The sequence below is a fragment of the Epargyreus clarus genome, unplaced genomic scaffold, assembly GCF_041222505.1.
Source record: "Epargyreus clarus isolate Ecla_fem2 unplaced genomic scaffold, WU_Ecla_fem_2.2 ptg000033l, whole genome shotgun sequence".
Lineage (NCBI taxonomy): Eukaryota > Metazoa > Arthropoda > Insecta > Lepidoptera > Hesperiidae > Epargyreus > Epargyreus clarus.
This window is the reverse complement of record NW_027332238.1, coordinates 622566-641494: the sequence shown is the minus strand read 5'-3', so window position 1 is coordinate 641494 and position 18929 is coordinate 622566. Positions and strand designations below refer to the sequence as shown.

Below are 18929 nucleotides of genomic sequence, written 5' to 3'. Positions count from 1 at the left end.
CCAATATCCATTTCTTAATTAACTGTATTTGTATTAAATTATTTTTCATCTTATTTTTTTTTTTATTGTTTAATCTTTCATAAAATGTCTGCTTATGAATGTACAAATGTACAATAGAAATGTACAAATTTCACGAATATATCTTTTAGAAAGAAGATTATACAAATATAATACAATTATTTAAAATATTGTACCAAAATACAAATATAAATTAATTAATAAAAATTGGAAGAATTTCTGAACGTTATTAAAAAAAACTCCCGCCGAAACAGCAGGTCGGCGAACCGGTCAACCGGGCAAACGTCATAAAATGTTTTGATAATACTTTTACATCACAGATGACTTCAGCAGTTTTAAGATTTAAGAATGATAACTACCCATAATAAGTGTATATTTGTAGTGCATGAGCATCTCGACAAAGTGTGTTAAAAGTGTTTTGTGATATTGTGCGTGTGTCTTATTATTTTACGGTGAAATGTAGCCCTTACTTTTTGTAAGAAAAATGGCTTCCGTAAAAGGTGGGAAGTGTAAGCGAAGTACGTATCGAGCAAAATTAGCTACAAATATTGGTCCCTGTGTCTTCTGCCAGCGCGCGGTGGACGATGAGATCATTTATGGCAAGTTATACGCCATAGGAGACATACTATGCCATTACTTTTGCGCGGTAAGTTACATAAATTAAGTGACCTATTTGAGTACTAATTTTTGCCCGCGGCTTCGCCCGCGTTTAATAGAAAATAATATAACATACTAACATACATAAAACTGTAAATTCGTACTTTCAACTTTTCTAAAGATCATCACTTGATCAAATGCATAGTTTACGATTCAATCCTTACTAATATCGATTAAAATAATCGATGTTTTGGGTCCAAAAGACCGATTCTCCGATTAATCGATCTTAGATCGCCATCCCTAGTTCCCGTGGGATTTCCGGGATAAAAAATACCCTATGTCCTTTCTCGGGTCTCAGACTATCTTTGTACAAAATTTCATTAAAATCGGTTCAGTGGTCTAGGAGTGAAGAAGAGACAACCAGACAGACAGAAAGACAGAGTTACTTTCGGATTTATAATATTAGTAAGGATTGAGCTTGCAGTTGACTTAATAGTAGTTACATGACTACTACTGCAACTACTAATGTTATTACACTAAATAAATTAAATTGTTATTGTTAGTAAACTTTCAAGTTTACTCTGACTAAGCTGAAATGCCTCAGCTTTACAAAACCCTTCAAACCCAAACAACAGCTTTTCGCTCCTATTCATAGATTAGTAAAGATACTTCGCCGCATTGAAATTGAATGAAGCCAGAAACGGCTTTTTAGTAAATTCTTTTTTTTTATTCTTGACAAATAAAACATTTTTAGATAAAATTTACGAATAAATAACTAATACTGTGTAATTTACATAATAAATAAATAATTATTTCAAATATTTTAGGGACATTTTAGCACGGAGACGTGGCAAAACTTTTTTACGCAACTATTTCAATTCTCAAAACTGGGTACATTTTCTTGTTAGTAGTGAGTAATCTTTACTAATCTATGCTCCTATTATAGGACAATGTTATATCACTTGCCATTAGGTGACTGCTGCTCACTACTTCAATTTTTAACAAAAATAATGATAATTCATATAGATTGTAGATGGCTTCTTTACCACATAAGCCCATTTAGTTTGTCCTAGTACATTAGATTTAAAAACTTGAGTAGTGATGCATCAGAAGCGAAATTTCGCAGCTTTGCAAACTTGTAAATGTATTTATTGAAGGTGATAGTAGCCTTTGTGGTTTAACTCTGGCGGCACCACCATCATACCTATTTCTGCCTCATAACAGCAGAATTAAGCGCTGCTGTGTTAAGGTTTGAAGGGTGTGGTTCCGAGGCATTACAGCATAGTCCTCAGGGATGGCAGCGCATGTGTGGCCGACCTCAGGTAGGAATATCCTATCTGGGGTTGATTACAGATGTCCATAGGCGGCAGTAGCCACTTACCATCACGTGAACTGCAGGCTCGTCTGCTACTCCTATATTATAAAAAATAACATTACATACACATTATGTACGTATTCAAGTGTGATGGTGACACCTTCCCATCCCAAAAGCCAATGTATCCAAAGCTTAATTGACTAAATAATAATAGGTTCTCAATTGTGACCTTTCTCCAGCTCCTGTCCTGCTGCCTGGTCCAGAAGGTCAGCGAAGATGAAGGCCTGTTTGGTTTCCGGTACCAGGATATTCTGGCTGAGGTTGAGAGGAGCAAGAAGCATGTAAGTAATATTTAGAATTTTGAAGATTGAAAACCCTTTGTGGTTTGACTCCAGCGGTACCAACATCTCTGAAACTGTAATAGAAAGACACTTGAAATTTTACAGAGTATGTTTAAAGCCTGTGTCAGACATAGCACAAACATTTGAAGACATATTTGAACACAGTTAAGCAAAGGCATTTGTGTATTTGTTCAAAGCTTGCTTCAAATATTTGCGCTTTGCCATTTGGTGTCAGTTTTTCGAGTGAACATCAAAGCATTCAAACTTCAAATATGTACGGAGCCTACTGCAAAGTCTAATTGCTAGGAGACCATGATTTGTGTCACAGGTTAAAAAAAATTAACAAATAAGTGTTCAAATGTGTGAGCAACGGTGGCCGCTATAACAACAAATACTAACAAAAAATGTTGAAATTGAATGGGTAGCTTTATGAATGAAAAACTGCCATTTTTTTACTTTATCCCTTTTTCTACTGAACCATAATAAGTAGACAGTTCAAATTTTCACAATACATTTACTTCTATGGCTGTGTTAGCGCACGCACACAGGCGCACATGAAATGAAATGAACGAAATATATTTATTTTTGTATAGGCCAATGACGGTACTTACAAATTGTCAGTTTTATTAAACTACAATATTTTTCTTAAACTACTGCCGGATCGGAACGCGACCTCTACTGAGGAGATCCTGTAAGAAACTCAGTGGGCTTGTTTTTTTTTTTCAATTTTAAACTAAATATTGTACTAGTGCCATCTAAATACAATAAATATTATTTTCAGAAATGTTCCTATTGCAACCGCGATGGTGCCAACATGGGGTGCTGTGTGGCGCAGTGCCGGAAACAGTTCCACCTGCCCTGTGGTAGGGAGAAGAATGCTGTGTCACTGTTTTACGGGAATTACAAGTAAGGACACTTGTTTGATAGTATAGTACGTGCCAAACATCTAGTCCGCCCTGAAGTTGTTGCACTCAGGTGTAGTCAGCCAATGAAGTTGAACACAACTACAAGCGTATATTCGTAGCATCAGTAAGGGCACACTAACTACGCTATGTACCTGCGGGAGAGAGCGGACAGCAGAGGATGCCGGGGAGTCGCGCTTCACAGTCTCGCATATATCTACAATATGCTGTTGCGATGTGACTCATTTCTATATTCAGAGCGGACTAGAAGTTTGGCACGGACTCTACTAAATGTATAACTTGGTATTTCTATAAAAATGCATTTAATTGCAGGAATTTACAAAATTTTGAAAGTGCTACGATACTCTGTGGTTCGACTTCGGCGGCACTATCACCAAACCTATGTCTGCCTAATAATAGTAGGGGTATTTTAAGCGCTGCTGTGTTCTGGTTTGAAGGGTGTGATACAGAGGTTACTGTCGCATATGGACATCTGTGATCAATCTAGAATAAGATTAGATTTCTATCTGATTTTGGCCATAGATGTGCCGCTATCTCTGAGGACTAAACTCACCTCAGATAAGTATTTCTACCTTACTCCCTTCAAATTAGAACACATCAGCACTTAACACTGCTGTTATAACAGAAATAGGTGTGGCAGTTGTGCCATCTAAGTCGAACCACAAAGAGTTCTTCATCCTCTTACCATCAGTACTCTTAGTATGATTTTACGTTTTTACGAAAATGACTGTTTTTGTATTTGTTTACATATTTCCCATAAATTTCTAATCAGATCTGATACAGTCCGCTAGGGGCGCTGGTTGGCAATGTATGGGCAAATACGTAAACAAATACCAAAACAGTCATTTTTGTAAAAACTCATACTAAGGGTACAGGTAGATTGCACAATAACATACTTAAAGTATAAAACAAACATTTAATTACATTCCAGATCATTCTGTGTTCTCCACGCACCAAAACAGAAGGTAGCTGACTACATACTACCGAAAGTAAAGTTAAGATTAGCCATGAAGAGGCAGGAACAATTGAGAAGTAAAAATGGGTGTGGAAACTCTGAAATAGATGGAAGCAGTACTGATGGTGAGTTCAATTTGTAATAGAATGTATTTTAATTTTTTTATGATATGGGAGTAGCAGACGAACATGTAGTCCACCTTGTGGTAAGTGGACATCTGTAATCAACCACAGATAAGATTAGATTCCTACCCAAGGTCGAGCACAGATGCGCTGCTAGCCCTATGATAACCCTGAGGGCTGAGTTGCAATGTCACATACCTGTGTTTAACACTGCTGTTATTAGGTTGAAATAGATGTAGCGGTGGTGTTGCTGGAGTCGTAACACTGAAAGTTCTACCACCTTCAATGGTGTTAAGAGAAGTATGGTTTGGTATTTGACTCCAGGGGCACTACTGTCACACTGTATTTCTGGCTTGACTGCTACTACTCGTACTATATTACTAGTTATAGCCCGCGGCTTCGCTCGCGTTTCAAAGGAAATAATATGACATACTAACATACATAAAACTGAAAATTCGTACCTTCATTGGAATGAAAGTGGCGCCATATGGCGAGAATTGGTCGTACCAACTTTGAAACCTTCGTGGGCTCATGGACGACTTTGTTACAGATCATCACTTGAGCAAATGTATAGTTTACGATTCAACCCTTACTAATATCGATTAAAATAATCGACTTTTTGGTCCAAAAGATCGATTCTCCGATTAATCGATCTTAGATCGCTATCCCTAGTTCCCGTGGGATTTTCGGGATAAAAACTATCCTATGTCCTTTCTCGGATCTCAGACTATCTGTGTACAAAATTTCATTAAAATCGGTTCAGTGGTTTAGGCGTGAAGAAGCGACAACCAGACAGACAGACTGAGTTACTTTCGGATTTATAATATTAGTATTAGTAAGGATTATTTTTCGCGTCTTATTTACCATCATCAGGTGGACTGCGTGCTCATCTACTACTATATTTTTTTTGTGGTCTAAAGAAGTTTAACTACAATTGGTGTTGTCTGCAGTGTGTGTGTGTGTGTAGCTGACTTCAGTTAGAATTTTACACTATCTGGGGTTGATTGCAGATATGTGTAACAGTAGCCACGTACTATCAGCTGGAATGCATGTTTCTCTGCTAAGACTATATGTTTTTTGCTTCGTTGTGACCTCAAGAAGTATAACTGCTATCGTGTTACAGGAGCCACTTACCATCAGGTGGACTGCATGTTCGTCTGCTACTCCTATATTATAACAAAAAAAAATGTGAGCCGTCACGGGACGCCTGGCACATGTGGAAGTTCGACATTATTTTGTAAAAGTAATATGCAGAAAAGAACATATTGTGATAGGAACTAAATATGTCATAATGATAAAATAAAATATTACGATTTTTTCCAGATAACGATGACTATTTATTGAATAAACATTTATTTTCATTAAATACAAAAATTTACGAATTTATTTCAAATCGTGACTACTTAATTCTTTTATTTAGTGACTTCGGTAATAGGGCATGCGTCGCCACGCCAGAAATCGGTTTTACGTGCGGCTATAGATGTTTCACATCAAAATTGGTATTGTCAGCAGAGTGTGCGTGCGTGGTGTGCTGCGAGCGTGTGGCGGGGCTGCCGGCGCCGCAGTCGTTCTGGCCGCCCTGCTGCGCGCGCGACGCCTGGCTGCACCGCCCCTGTCTGCAGGTCAGCCCCGAGCCCGGAGCCCTCGGCTGCAGCCTGGGAGCTGCCCGGACTGCTGTCTGAGGGTACACCCTTAGGGAGCTGCCCTGAGTGCTGTCTAAGGGTGCATCCTGGGAGCTGCCCCAACTGCTCCCCAAGGGTCAACACAAGGAGCTGTCTTGACTGCGCTCTGAGAATGCACCCTTAGGGAGCTGCCCTGCTACCCTGAGGGTGCACCCTGGGAAATGCCCTGACTGCTGTCTAAAGGTGTACCTTTAGGGAGCTGCCCCGACTGCTGTCTGAGGGTCCCACAATTGCTTCCGACTCGCATTTCTAAAAATACAACACTAAAAATGGTAGAACCCACTGTAGTTCGACTCCGGCGGCACCACCGCCTATTTCTGTTATAACAGCAGTATTAAGCACTGCTATGTTTTGGTTTGAAGTGTGGTAAGGGAGACATGCTTATCCAAGGCGTTTCAACTTAATCACAGGTAACAGAGCACCCGTGGCTGATCTCTGGCAGGAATCTTATTTAGGGTTGATAACAGATGTCCATGGACGGCAATAGTAACTTTTTCTAAAGTTAAAGTAGGTATAGTTCGCGTGAAACTGCAGGAACGCCATAGCAAATAGTATGACTACACATGCTCGCAACAACTTCAGAGCGGACTGGCAGTTTGGCGAGAACTATACCATCGCGACACCTATGTCTAGCGTAAAGCAATTCTTGCGTTTCAATAGAAAAATCTGATTTACATATCAGGCCATTTTAGTCCTCAGGAGTGATAATGTGATCGGCTTTAGGTGATTCCTGTTCTATATGGAGTTGCTTACAGATGTCCATCGACAACAGTTGCCACTTATAGTCCGCGCCAAACTGCTAGTCCGCTCTGAAGTTGTTGCGAGCAGGTGTAGTCGGAGAGCCAATCCGGTCGAACACAACTACAAGCGTATACTCTGTAGCAACAGTAAGGGAACATTAACTATGCGATGTCCCCGCGGGTGAGGAGGAGACGCTGTCCTCGTCAATCGTAATATCTACAATTTGCTGTTGTGACGCGACTCATTTCTATGTTCAGAGCGGTCTACCAGTTTGGCGCGGACTATACCATCAGGTGGACTGCTCCTATATTATCAAAAAATGTAATATGCCCACTAGTAAGACAGTAATATAAAGCGTATCTTAACTCCACAGCGTATGGCGTTGAGTGCCGGTATGCACTACCTGAAGTGCCCACTTTGCAACGACAAGGACATCTTCTACAAAGCGGTCATCGACCAGGGCTACTATGTACCGGACCGGTGAGTTTATATCTTTACTAGCTGACCCGGCAAACGTTGTGTTGCCATATAAATAAAAAAGTGTTAAGGGTGAACAACCCTTATCACTTAGGGGTATGAAAAACAGATAGTATCCGATTCTCAGACCTACTGAATATGCATATAAAATGTGTTGAAAATCGGTAAGCCGTTTCGGAGGAGTACGGTAACTAACATTGTGACACGAGAATTTTATATATAAGATTTCATGTGCCCCGCGGTTTCACCTGCGTTAAAAAGAACTAACGCGGGTGAAACAGGATTACTAAAAATTCGATACATTCCCTTGGAGGAGTAAAAGTAGAGTTAGCCGATAGTGATTTGTTTTTGAGATATCGTCGACTCCGGCGGCACCACCGTCACACTTATTTCTGTTATAACAGCAGTGTTAAGCGCTGCTTAATGTTTTGAGGTGTGGTAAGGGAGACATACTTATCCGAGGCGTTCCAGCTTAGTCCTCAGGAGTAACGCTATGGCCAACGTCAAGTGGGCAGGCAGTAGCCACTTAGGTACCATCAGGTGAACTGAATGCTCGTCTGCTATATTATAAAGAAAACATATAATTTCCTTCCAGCGATGCAGCCTGGGAGTTGGAGCAGGGTGCCTTCGCAGACATATATGAACGACCCGCTTCATGCTGTGCTGTGGCTTGCAACTGTCCCCTTGGACGGGCACATAGCGCTGATACTGGGTATGTAGGAAATAATACAATTTTGTGAAGATTCCGTACACCAAGAGTAAAAATGGTATAGTCCGCGTAAAACTGCTAGTCCGCTCAGAATATAGAAATGAATCGCGTCGCCATAGCAAATTTTATGACTACACCTGCTCGCAACCTCAGAGCGGACTAGTAGTTTGGCGTGGACTATACCTTATTACTAAGCCTACGCTGTCTGTCTGTCACGGAGCTCTATCTCTGGAAGTGTAATAGATATACACTTGAAATTTACATAGAGCCTTTTACGGTTCCATAAAGAGTAAAAACTGAATCCTATTACTAAGCCTCCGCTGTCTGTCCGTCTGTCACAGGGCTCTATTTGCTGAACCATAATAGATAGAGTGCCTAATAACAAGTGTTAAGCACTGCTGTGTTTCGGTTCGAAGGGTATAGGTAGGGGAGACATACTTCTCCGAGGCGTTCCAACATAGTCCTTATGGGTAGTGGCACATCTGTGAGTTGAGCTCAGGTAAGAATGTAATCTTATCTGAGGTTGACTGCATGCTCGTCTACTACTCCTATATTATAAAAGAAGTCATGCCATGCATTACCATCAGGTGAAATGAATGCTAATTCAATGTTATAAACAAAATATACTATAATGATATAGTCCGCGTAAAAGTGCTAGTCCGCTCTGAATATAGAAATGAATCGCGTCGCCATACACACCTGTTCGCAACAACCTCAGAGCGGACTAGTAGTTTGGCGCGGACTGTAATAATTAGAAAGTTTTGCTATTTACAGAACCTGGGACCTGAAACTGTGCATCCTGTGCGGCTCCACTGCTGTCCACGCGGGATGTGCGGACAGCGGCGAGAGCACCAGTATACATGTATGCAGCACGTGCCGCCCGGCCGCGCCCGAGGACCTGGACGGACTGGTCGCTAGCATCGAGAGTGGTAGGTTGTGGAGGGGAGTGTTTTGGATGTTTGGGTGGTTATGGAGGGGAGTGTTTTGGATGTTTGGATGGTTATGGAGGGGAGTGTTTTGGATGTTTGGGTGGTTATGGAGGGGAGTGTTTTGGATGTTTGGATGGTTATGGAGGGGAGTGTTTTGGATGTTTGGATGGTTATGGAGGGGAGTGTTTTGGATGTTTGGGTGGTTATGGAGGGGAGTGTTTTGGATGTTTGGATGGTTATGGAGGGGAGTGTTTTGGATGTTTGGGTGGTTATGGAGGGGAGTGTTTTGGATGTTTGGGTGGTTATGGAGGGGAGTGTTTTGGATGTTTGGATGGTTATGGAGGGGAGTGTTTTGGATGTTTGGATGGGTATGGAGGGGAGTGGTTTGGATGGTTATGGAGGGGAGTGGTTTGGATGGTTATGGAGGAGAGTGTTTTGGATGTTTGGATGGGTATGGAGGGGAGTGGTTTGGATGGTTATGGAGGGGAGTGTTTTGGATGTTTGGGTGGTTATGGAGGGGAGTGTTTTGGATGTTTGGGTGGTTATGGAGGGGAGTGTTTTGGATGTTTGGATGGTTATGGAGGGGAGTGTTGTGGGTAGTTGTGGAGGGGAGTGTTGTGGGTAGTTGTAGAGGGGAATGTTACGGGTGGATGTGGAAGGCGAATTTTTGTATGGATGCAGAGGAATGTTTTATAAGGAGTCAGAGGGGAATGTTTTATAAGGAGTGTACGGACAGCGGCGATAACAACAGTATATATGTATGCAGCACGTGCCGCCCGGCCGCGCCAGAGGACCTGGACGGACTGGTCGCTGGCATCGAGAGTGGTAGGTTGCGGAGGGGAGTGTTTTGGGTGGTTGTGAAGGGGAATGTTATACTGAAACGTGTTTTATCAGATTTTTTGTTTATAGTATAGGAGTAGCAGACGTACCATGTAGTCCATTTGATGATAAGTGGCTACTGCCGCCCATGGACATCTGTAATCAACCCCAGATAGGATTAGATATTCCTACCTGAGGTCGGCCACAGATGTGCCGCTACCCCTGAGGACTAAACTGAAACGCCACGTATAGTGTCTCCTACTATACTTCAAACCAGAACAGCAGCTACATTTTTATAACAGAATGTGACAATGCCTCTGGAGTCAAATCACAAGCATTTCAGCCACATTTAGTATTTTGTTTTGCAGTTCATCTTATGTTCCTTTGCAGTTCAACTACAAGAGCAAGCCTCCGAGGTCCGCCAAGGACCGATAATGCCTAGCAGGATGTCCCTACGACGAACCAAGAGGAGGCCCTTCAACAACTCTCGGTATGTTTATAGTAGCCTTATCTATAATATAGGAGTAGCAGACGAGCATGCAGTCCACCTGATGGTATGCTACTGCGCATGGACATCTGTAATCAATCCCAGATGGGATTAGGGCTGAGGTCGGCCGCAGATGCGCCACTACCCCTGAGGTCGAAGCTGGAACGCCCTGGATGTCTAATAATATGTTATTAGCAAAATATAATAATATGTATTTTGGTAATAAAAAAATTATAATATTTTTAATACTTAACTACGAGTATATAAAATTTTACTATTGAATATTGGCCCGACTATAGTCGTCACAATTTAATAGGCCCATTTTGACACATGCCATCGCTATAATACTAAAAATGTAATATACAAATCGATAACTAAAGAAACCGAATAGTAAAACTTTGCCCATTCGTGGTCTACTCTAAACCCTCTGAGAAGAGACCCATGCCCAGCAGTGGGGCTTTTGGTAGGGCAGATTTTTCTCTTCACCTTTTTAACTTCAATAAATATGTTTGTCTATTTGCAAATATACTGTGTTACAAGTTCCCAAATAAGTATTTTTCATTCTTTCTTAATTAATAAAATTTTATTTTTTCCACAGTCCATCTAGTTCGAGGATACTTACCCAAAACCAACAAGAAAACAGTCAAGGTAAGACCTTAATTTGTATATCTTATATAAAAAATTCTCGTGTCACACAGTGACCGCACTCCTCAGAAACGGCTTTACCGATTTCCACCAAATTTATTATATGCATATTCAGTAGGTGTGAAAATCGGCTACTATCTATTTTTCATATCCCTAAGTGATAAGGGTTGTTCATCTTTAACATTTTTTTATTTATATGGCAACACAAGTTTTGTCGGGTCAGCTAGTAATTTGTATATATGAATAAATTTTGAATAAATGAGTTTTCAATATGAATTTGAATTCCCCGATTCTTTATACTGTTATCATCTCCATTTCAGACACCTCAAAAATCGAAACCAGTCGTTTGGACCTAAACCTGAAGTCACCCAAGAGGAGAGTGGAGTCCACAGCTACCACACCGCTGTCTCCGATGAAGGTGCTGGAGGCTGTACAGCATCAGGTGCAAGGTGGCCAGCTGGTGGCGCTCCGGGAGAGGCTCCGGAGACCAGCCCCTAGGGTGATTAAAGCTGCGATTGTTAAGTAAGTTGGATATTATAGTTTTTTAACACGCTTTTATTACCTTGGGTTGTATCTATGTATGTAACGGAATCTTTGAACTCTATTTTTACCCACTTTGAACGGTCCGATTAATTTAAAATTTTGAACAATTATCAAGAACCGATGACAATACACGATTTTAATTGTATCCCTTTCTGCTTATGAGGATCGTCAGGAATCAGGATTAAAGATTTTCCTTGTGCGTGGTTTTTAGTTTTTTAAACTATATTTATATTTAGTTTTATTTCTTTTAAGAGGTTGTAAGAAGGTATAAAGGCCAAGTGTGAGTTAAACCCACATACGAAGGGCACACATTCTACATCTTTTTTTAGGGTTGTACCCAAAGGGTAAAAGCGGAACCCTATTACTAAGCCTTTTACTGTCTGTCCGTCTGTCACAGGGCTCTATCTCCTGAACCGTAATAGATAGACACATGAAATTTTTACAGAGGATGCATAACAGTGGCCGCTATAACAACAAATCCTTACTTCCTTACTAATATTATAAATCCGAAAGTCTCTGTCTGTCTGTCTGGTTGTCTTTTCTTTACGCCCAAACCACTGAACCGATTTTAATGAAATTTTGTACAAAGATAGTCTGAGACCCGAGAAAGGACATAGGATAGTTTTTATCCCGGAAATCCCACGGGAACTAGGGATGGCGATCTAAGATCGATTAATCGGAGGATCGATCTTTTGGACATAAAACATCGATTATTTTAATCGATATTAGTAAGGATTGAATCGTAAACTATGCATTTGATCAAGTGATGATCTTGAGCAAAGTTGAAGGAATGAATTTTCAGTTGTATGTATGTTAGTATGTTATATTATTTTCTTTTAAACGCGGGCGAAGCTGCGGGCAAAAACTAGTACTAAAAATAAAAAAAACAATGTGAGCCGTCACGGGACGCCTGGCAGATGTGAAACATCGACATTATTTTGTAAAAGTAATATGCAGAAAAGAACATATTGTGATAGGAACTAAATATGTCATAATGATAAAATCAAATATTACGATCCGCATGGCGACGCGTCGCCACACCGTACACACTACTGCATATAGACTATATATATACCATCGTATAGCATGGCGACGCGTCGCCACGGCATGCGTCGCCACGCCAGAAATCGGTTTTACGTGCGAAAGATGTTTCACATCAAAAGAAGTTGAAAATTAATGGCCATAGAAGTGAATGCATTGTGAAAATTTGACTACCTATTACGGTTCAATAGATAAAGTGAAAAACGTCGATAAATAGCGGTTTTTTGTATGACTACCCCATGTTTACAGCCCTGTGACAGACGGACAAATAGCAGAGGCTTAATAATATAATTTCACTTTTACCCTTTGAGTATGCATGCATATAAGATCAAGGGTTATTTTCTTTTTTGTTATGCGGGGGTGTTATATTACAATAGTTACAAGTCACAGATGCGCCGCTGCCCCGAGGACTAAGCTGGAACGCCTCGGAAAAGTATGTCTCTTACCACACTTCAAATCAGTACACAACAGCGCTACACTGCTGTTATAACAGAAATAGGTGTGACGGTGGTGCCGTAGACGAACCACAGAGAGTTTTCTACCTTCAATAATTAAATAATTTTGTTTGCAGTAAAATCTTGGAAGAGTTTCTCAATAATAACCTAAAAGATCCGAAAAGTAAGGAGCCGCTTAAAGAATGGAACTCTCCAAAGAAGGTGGATATAACAGTTGAAGACTGTAAGGTAATAAACATTTTTTTAAAACAAAAATTTAAGAGATGGTTGGAAGTTCGGCCTTACGGGAATATCTTATTTTTGTGTCTATGTCATCATCATCATCAACCCATTATTGTCCTACTGCATGGCACGGGTCTCCTCTCACAATGAGAAGGATTAGGCCATAGTCCACCGCGCTGGACAACTGCGTATTGGTAGACTTCACATACCTTTAACAACGTTTTTTTAAGATTTCTCAGGTATGCAGGTTTCCTCACAATGTTTTCCTTCACAGTTTAAGCAAGTGATAATTAATTTCTAATACGCACATAACTGAAAAATTAGAGGTGCGTTTGGGATTTGAACCTCGGACCCCTCGATCGAGAGGTCGAGTTTCTTAACCACTAGGCTATCGCTGGTTTTAAAGTGTATGAAATGAGACAGTAATGGGTTGATGATGATGATGATACTTTTGAGAACTTTTATTTTTCAAGCCTAGTCTGCCATACTCACTATGGTGCACCGAAGAGATCTATGGCTTACATTACGATTTTTTTAATCACCGTTATAGCGAGTGTCAATTTAAAATCTAAATATATATAACTCAAAGGTGACTGACTGACATAGTGATCTATCAACGCACAGCCCAAACCACTGGACGGATCGGACTGACATGTGGCATGCAGGTAGATGTTATGACGTAGGCATCCGCTTAGAAAGGATTTTGATCAATTCTACCCCCAAGGGGATAAAATAGGGGATGCAAATATTACTTCGTAACGCGAGCGAAGCCGCGGGAAAAAGCTCGTATTTTTATATGCCTATTAATATGTTAATACGACTTAGTCAGCGAAAGAAAAGGTTGTCAAACCTTTTATTTCTTTATATAAAAAAGGCCCTTATCAATATTAATATTATTATCAGTATGTAGATCAATATATAGGTATTTCGATTTTCGATTATAATGTAAAATTTTTGATTTTTTTGTTATTTTTCCAGGAAAACCTTAATTACGAAAACGCAGCTCAAGAACTAACTCCAATCACTCATAAAGAGTCGAACGAAAGTCCAACAAAAGCACTGAAATTGCAATACAGTAAAAACAAAAACGATTTTATTTGCAACTTCAAACATCGACATATTGAAACTAAAGTGGATTCGAGTTCTCTCCGTACTGCTATTGATTTTGCTAGAGATGCGTATGAGACTAACTGCAGTGTTAGAAAGAGACGGCTAGAGAGGGATGCTAGTGGGGGAAAGAGACGGAGGATGTCTGAGGGTGGGGGTGGGAAGGGTAGGGGAAGTGTGGAAAAACAGGAAACGTTGGGTAGTGATGAAAGGAGTAAAATATCAGAGAGAGATCATAGTAGTGAGGAAGAGAGACGGGAAATATATGATTGTAAAGATAGTCGTGTGGAAAAGACACAGGAAATGTCAGGTAATGAAGGTATTGGTGAGGAAAAGAGACGGACAATGTCAGGTAGTGAAGATAGTAGCGAGGAAAAGAGACAGAGAGTGTGTGGTGGCAATAGTGAGGAGCAGAGACGAAAAATGTCGGAGAGTGAATGTATTGGTGAGGGAAAGAGAGGGAATATGTCGGTTAGTGAAGGTAGTAGTGAGGGAAAGAGACAGAAAATGTTAGATAGTGAAGCTAGTGGTGAGGGAAAGAGATGGAATATGTCGGTTAGTGAAGGTAGTGAGGAAAGGGGAAGATTAATTGAGCTAAATGATGATAATGAGGAACAGAGACAGCTAATAATAGAGCGAGATAACAGTGGTGGTGATAATAGACAGGGAATAGACAGAGAGGAGGATAGTATTGAAAAGAGACAGATAATAATAGATAGAGAAGATAATAGTGAAAACACAGAGGTAATGTCAGAAAGAGAAAACGTTATTGAACAAAAGAGACACAGTATAACTATTAGAAATGTTGAAATAAGTTTGATGGTGGCAGAGAGAGACGGTGATATGGATGGAAAGAGACAGAGAATACATAGAGAGAACGGTATTGGTAAAAACAGACGAAGATTAAGCAGGAGAGTTGATAAAAAGAGACGACGAACAATAAATAGAAAGGATAGTAGTGAGGGAAAGAGACAGACAATAGGGGAGGATATTGAAAAGAGACGGGTTATATCAAAAGAAGACAGTAATGATGGAAAGAGACAAAATTATACAGATAATGTGGATGGTAATGAAAATAGAATGATGGAAAGAGAGGGTAGTATTGATGAAAAGAAAAAGATGATTGAAGATTGTATTGAAAAAGAGACAGTTGATTTCGAAACTCAAAATTTGAGTGACGTCATCGATCTGTCACTTGTTAAGACAGAGATAGACGATGTGAGAAAGAGACGGAATTTGAGTTTGAAACGAAAATTAAAAGATAATTCGGATATTGATGGGATTTTGGAAAATAAAACCAAAAATTTTGTTACTAATGCAGATGATGATAAAATTTCTAAAAAGAAAAAAGATAAACTTAGTTTGAAAAGAAAAAGAAAAAATAGTGACGCTGTTTTGGAAATCAAACCTAAAAAGTCTGTTAATAATAAATCTAATTTGAAAAATATTTCCAAAAATAATATTGGTTTAAAAATTAAATCTACTAAAGGTTCTGAGATGGTTTCAGAGGATAATAATGAAAATAGTAAAGAAGATTTTGTTATTAAAAATAAAAAGAGGAGATTAATTAAAAATTTTAAAAATGATTGTCATAAAGATATAATTGATTTGACAGAAAATACTAATTTTGATAGTAAAACAGATAAGAACAATGATTTAGTTAACAAAGTTGATAAAAAAAGGCCCGAAAGTAGAAAAAATAAAATTCTTAGTAAAGTGAAGGTACAATATAAGAAAAATAAGAAACTATCGATACAAAACCGTGGATTCAAAGTCAAAATCAAATGGCGGAAAGAGCAGTTAAATTTGAAAATAACAGACGAAAGAAAAAAGTCGAAAAAAGTGAAAAACACACCAAAAGTCCTGAAGCAGTACGTTCTGAAATATTCTCCGGAGGTGACATCTCCGAAGGATGTTATTATGAAACCTGAAGACAATACTCCGGTCAAGAGGAAATATGTGAAAACTGAAAAACGCACAGACAATTTAGTTCAAACTAATATTAGTAGCTTTTTCAAGAGTACCCCGAAATCTACTTAGAGTAGAGGTTTGATAATAAGCGTAGCGGAGCAGTCACCATACCGATCTGACGGGTAGAGGGTCCGGGGTTCGATCCCCGGCCAAACAGATGCCTGAATGATGAATTTAGATATCTGGGTCTGGGTGTATTTGTCTCTGTGTGTCCACGTTCCTGTTTCTGTGGATATGTGTGTCCAATGTCCATGGTACCCACGATACAGAGAATCCTAGCGTGGAGCTGTGGGAGTAGAAAGCGTGTAATAAGAAAAAAATAAAAGAAATTGTTTCGAATCTTCGAAATTCACGTAGTTTAGTTAGACTTCAGAATTTCTACTTATCTCCGAAATTTGAAGGTAGAATTTTGTAGTGTGGCGCTAATGTCACACCTAGCAGCAGTGTTAGGCGCTGCTGTGTTCTGGTTTGAAGGGTGTGGTAAGGGAGACAGACTTTTCCGAGGCGTTCCAGCTTAGTCCTCAGGAGTAGCGGCGCATCTGTGGCCGACCTCAGGTAGGAATATCTAATCCTATCTGGGGTTGATTACAGATGTCCATGGGCGGCAGTAGCCACTTACCATCAGGTGGACTGCATGCTCGTCTGCTACTTCTATATTATAAAAAAAAAACCATTTTCTGAAAACGGTGTAGCACTTTGAAGGGTGGTAAGGAACACTTGTATAAGGCTTACTTTTGACCTCAAGGGTGGCAATGGATACTGACTTGGACTAAATGGGACTTTCTTTAAATTATGTTATTATTATTATTTATTTATTGCAAAATACACACACAACTTACAACATAATATAAGAGATATGTGATGCCCTGAGAGGGCGTCGCAAAAGTACTAGAGAGCAGCATTAATTTATATTAGGTTACATTACATACATTACATTACATTACATACGTTACATAGGACAACATATATTTACTGTTAACATCTAACATATATACATTTTTTAAAATTTATTATACATGTCAAAGATTCGTCATTCTATTGAGTTGTCAAGTGCATTAATTAATTAATAAATAATATAACATTCAATCGCATTACAAAATATTTAAATGTCAGTATTATTACATGTCTAAATATTAATGTTACCCTTCAAACCAGAACGACGCCGAATTAATATTGATGTAATTACTTATATAGAATTGAAGTCAAAACGTCACAAGGTCTAGTAGAATATAATTATAAATTGAGAAGTCTTATGTAGAATCAAGTTGAACGTAATTTATGATTTTATAAAATGTACTAGTGGTACCCGCGGCTTCGCCCGCATTTTAAAGAAATAATATGACATACATAAAACGGAAAATTTGTACCTGCATTGGAACGACAGTGGTGCCATCTGTCGAAAATTGGTCTTACCAACTCCCAAACCCTCGTGGGCTCTTGGACAACAACTTTGCTAAAGATCATCACTTGATCAAATGCATAGTTTCCGATTCTATAACTACTTACGAATTAAAAATTAATTAATAAAACGTTTTCCCACGAACTAAATTGTGAATCTAAACCATTTTAAAGTCCTCATGAACACACACAACAAATTTTATGAAAATCAGTCCAGTCGTTTAGGAGGAGTTCAATGACATACACACGCACATAAGAAATTATATATATATAAAGATGTGCCTTCATTTTTAGCATTTTATACAGAAATATTGTATTATGTTGCTGATAAAGTTATATTACTTAATATTATTATTTTGTATTGTAAGGTTTTAAGATTAAAGTGATTATTTTACTATTAACGGAATAATTGTGTAGTAAAACAGGTGGAGTTATTTTTATTTAATAGTTATTTGAAAATAAAGGATGTTGGAGTTGACATAAATTCATTGTTAGCTACCGAACATCTGTTATAATAATAATGTTGCTAGCATTTAAGAGTTTCTACTATTTTAGTAGATTTTTATAGTACTGTCATAATATCACATAGTGTATGTTTTAGTATTTATAGTGTTTTTTATTTACTATTAAAGTAAATTTACTTATTTAAATTTATCGTTTTATTTCTGCCTACTTCTTATTTAAACCATTTTTATAGTATGTGTTAATTTTATTGCTCTAAAATTGTTTACTAACCAAATTTTTGAACCCTATTTTTTAAGAAATCTGTATTAAAAATCCTAAAGCTATTTTAAAGGAACATTCAGAACAAAGATACAGGGTTCATAAATAGAGCAATTTTTTAACTTGGTGTTTTTATTTAAGTATTAGTGTCGTACGTAAAAACATTTTCATATCTGGAATTTATTCTATACTGAAATTTGTTATTTGGTAAATGGAGATCTCCCTGTGGGCTAGGTGATCATGCCCGGGGAGCGGCCGTGCTCCGACATTCTCAGTTAGAAGCTTGTATATATGCAAGATGTTTAGAAAACTTCGACAGCGTGATTCAGTACCGCCATCTCTTGACGAGTAGCGGGAAGTCGCTACAGTTGAATTAATCCCAAATTGAGGCCTACCATTATTATTTTATTTTTTATAATAGAGAAGCAAACCTAGCATGCAGTCCACCTAATGGTAAGTAGTTGCTACGTATATACATTTATAATCATCCCTACTACCTAAAGAATCTTACTTGAAATCAGCCACAGGAGCGTTTTTACCCCGGAGGGCTAAATTAGACCACCTCGGATAAATATGCCTCCCATACCACACCGTCTACCTAAAAAAGCGGCGCTCAACTGCTGTTATTAGGTAGAAATAGGTATAGTGGTGGTGAAGAACTGAACAATAAACGGTTCCAGCCTTTTAAACTTTCTTTTCCTTATTGCTA

The 18929-nt window shown here is 38.8% G+C and overlaps 1 protein-coding gene across 1 annotated transcript; it reads left to right on the top strand.

The window, feature by feature from the left end:
* Positions 1-291: 291 nt before the first annotated feature.
* On the top strand, positions 292-18147 carry LOC140755356 (uncharacterized). Its single transcript, XM_073090551.1, has 15 exons — positions 292-664; positions 2170-2271; positions 3053-3177; positions 4126-4236; positions 5752-5893; positions 7068-7174; positions 7767-7883; positions 8655-8826; positions 8894-9383; positions 9491-9634; positions 10019-10118; positions 10714-10763; positions 11081-11282; positions 12916-13072; positions 14000-18147. Exons 1-15 carry the CDS (start codon positions 503-505, stop codon positions 16166-16168), a joined length of 4350 nt encoding a protein of 1449 aa, XP_072946652.1. The 5' UTR covers positions 292-502; the 3' UTR covers positions 16169-18147.
* The last annotated feature ends 782 nt before the right edge of the window (positions 18148-18929 follow it).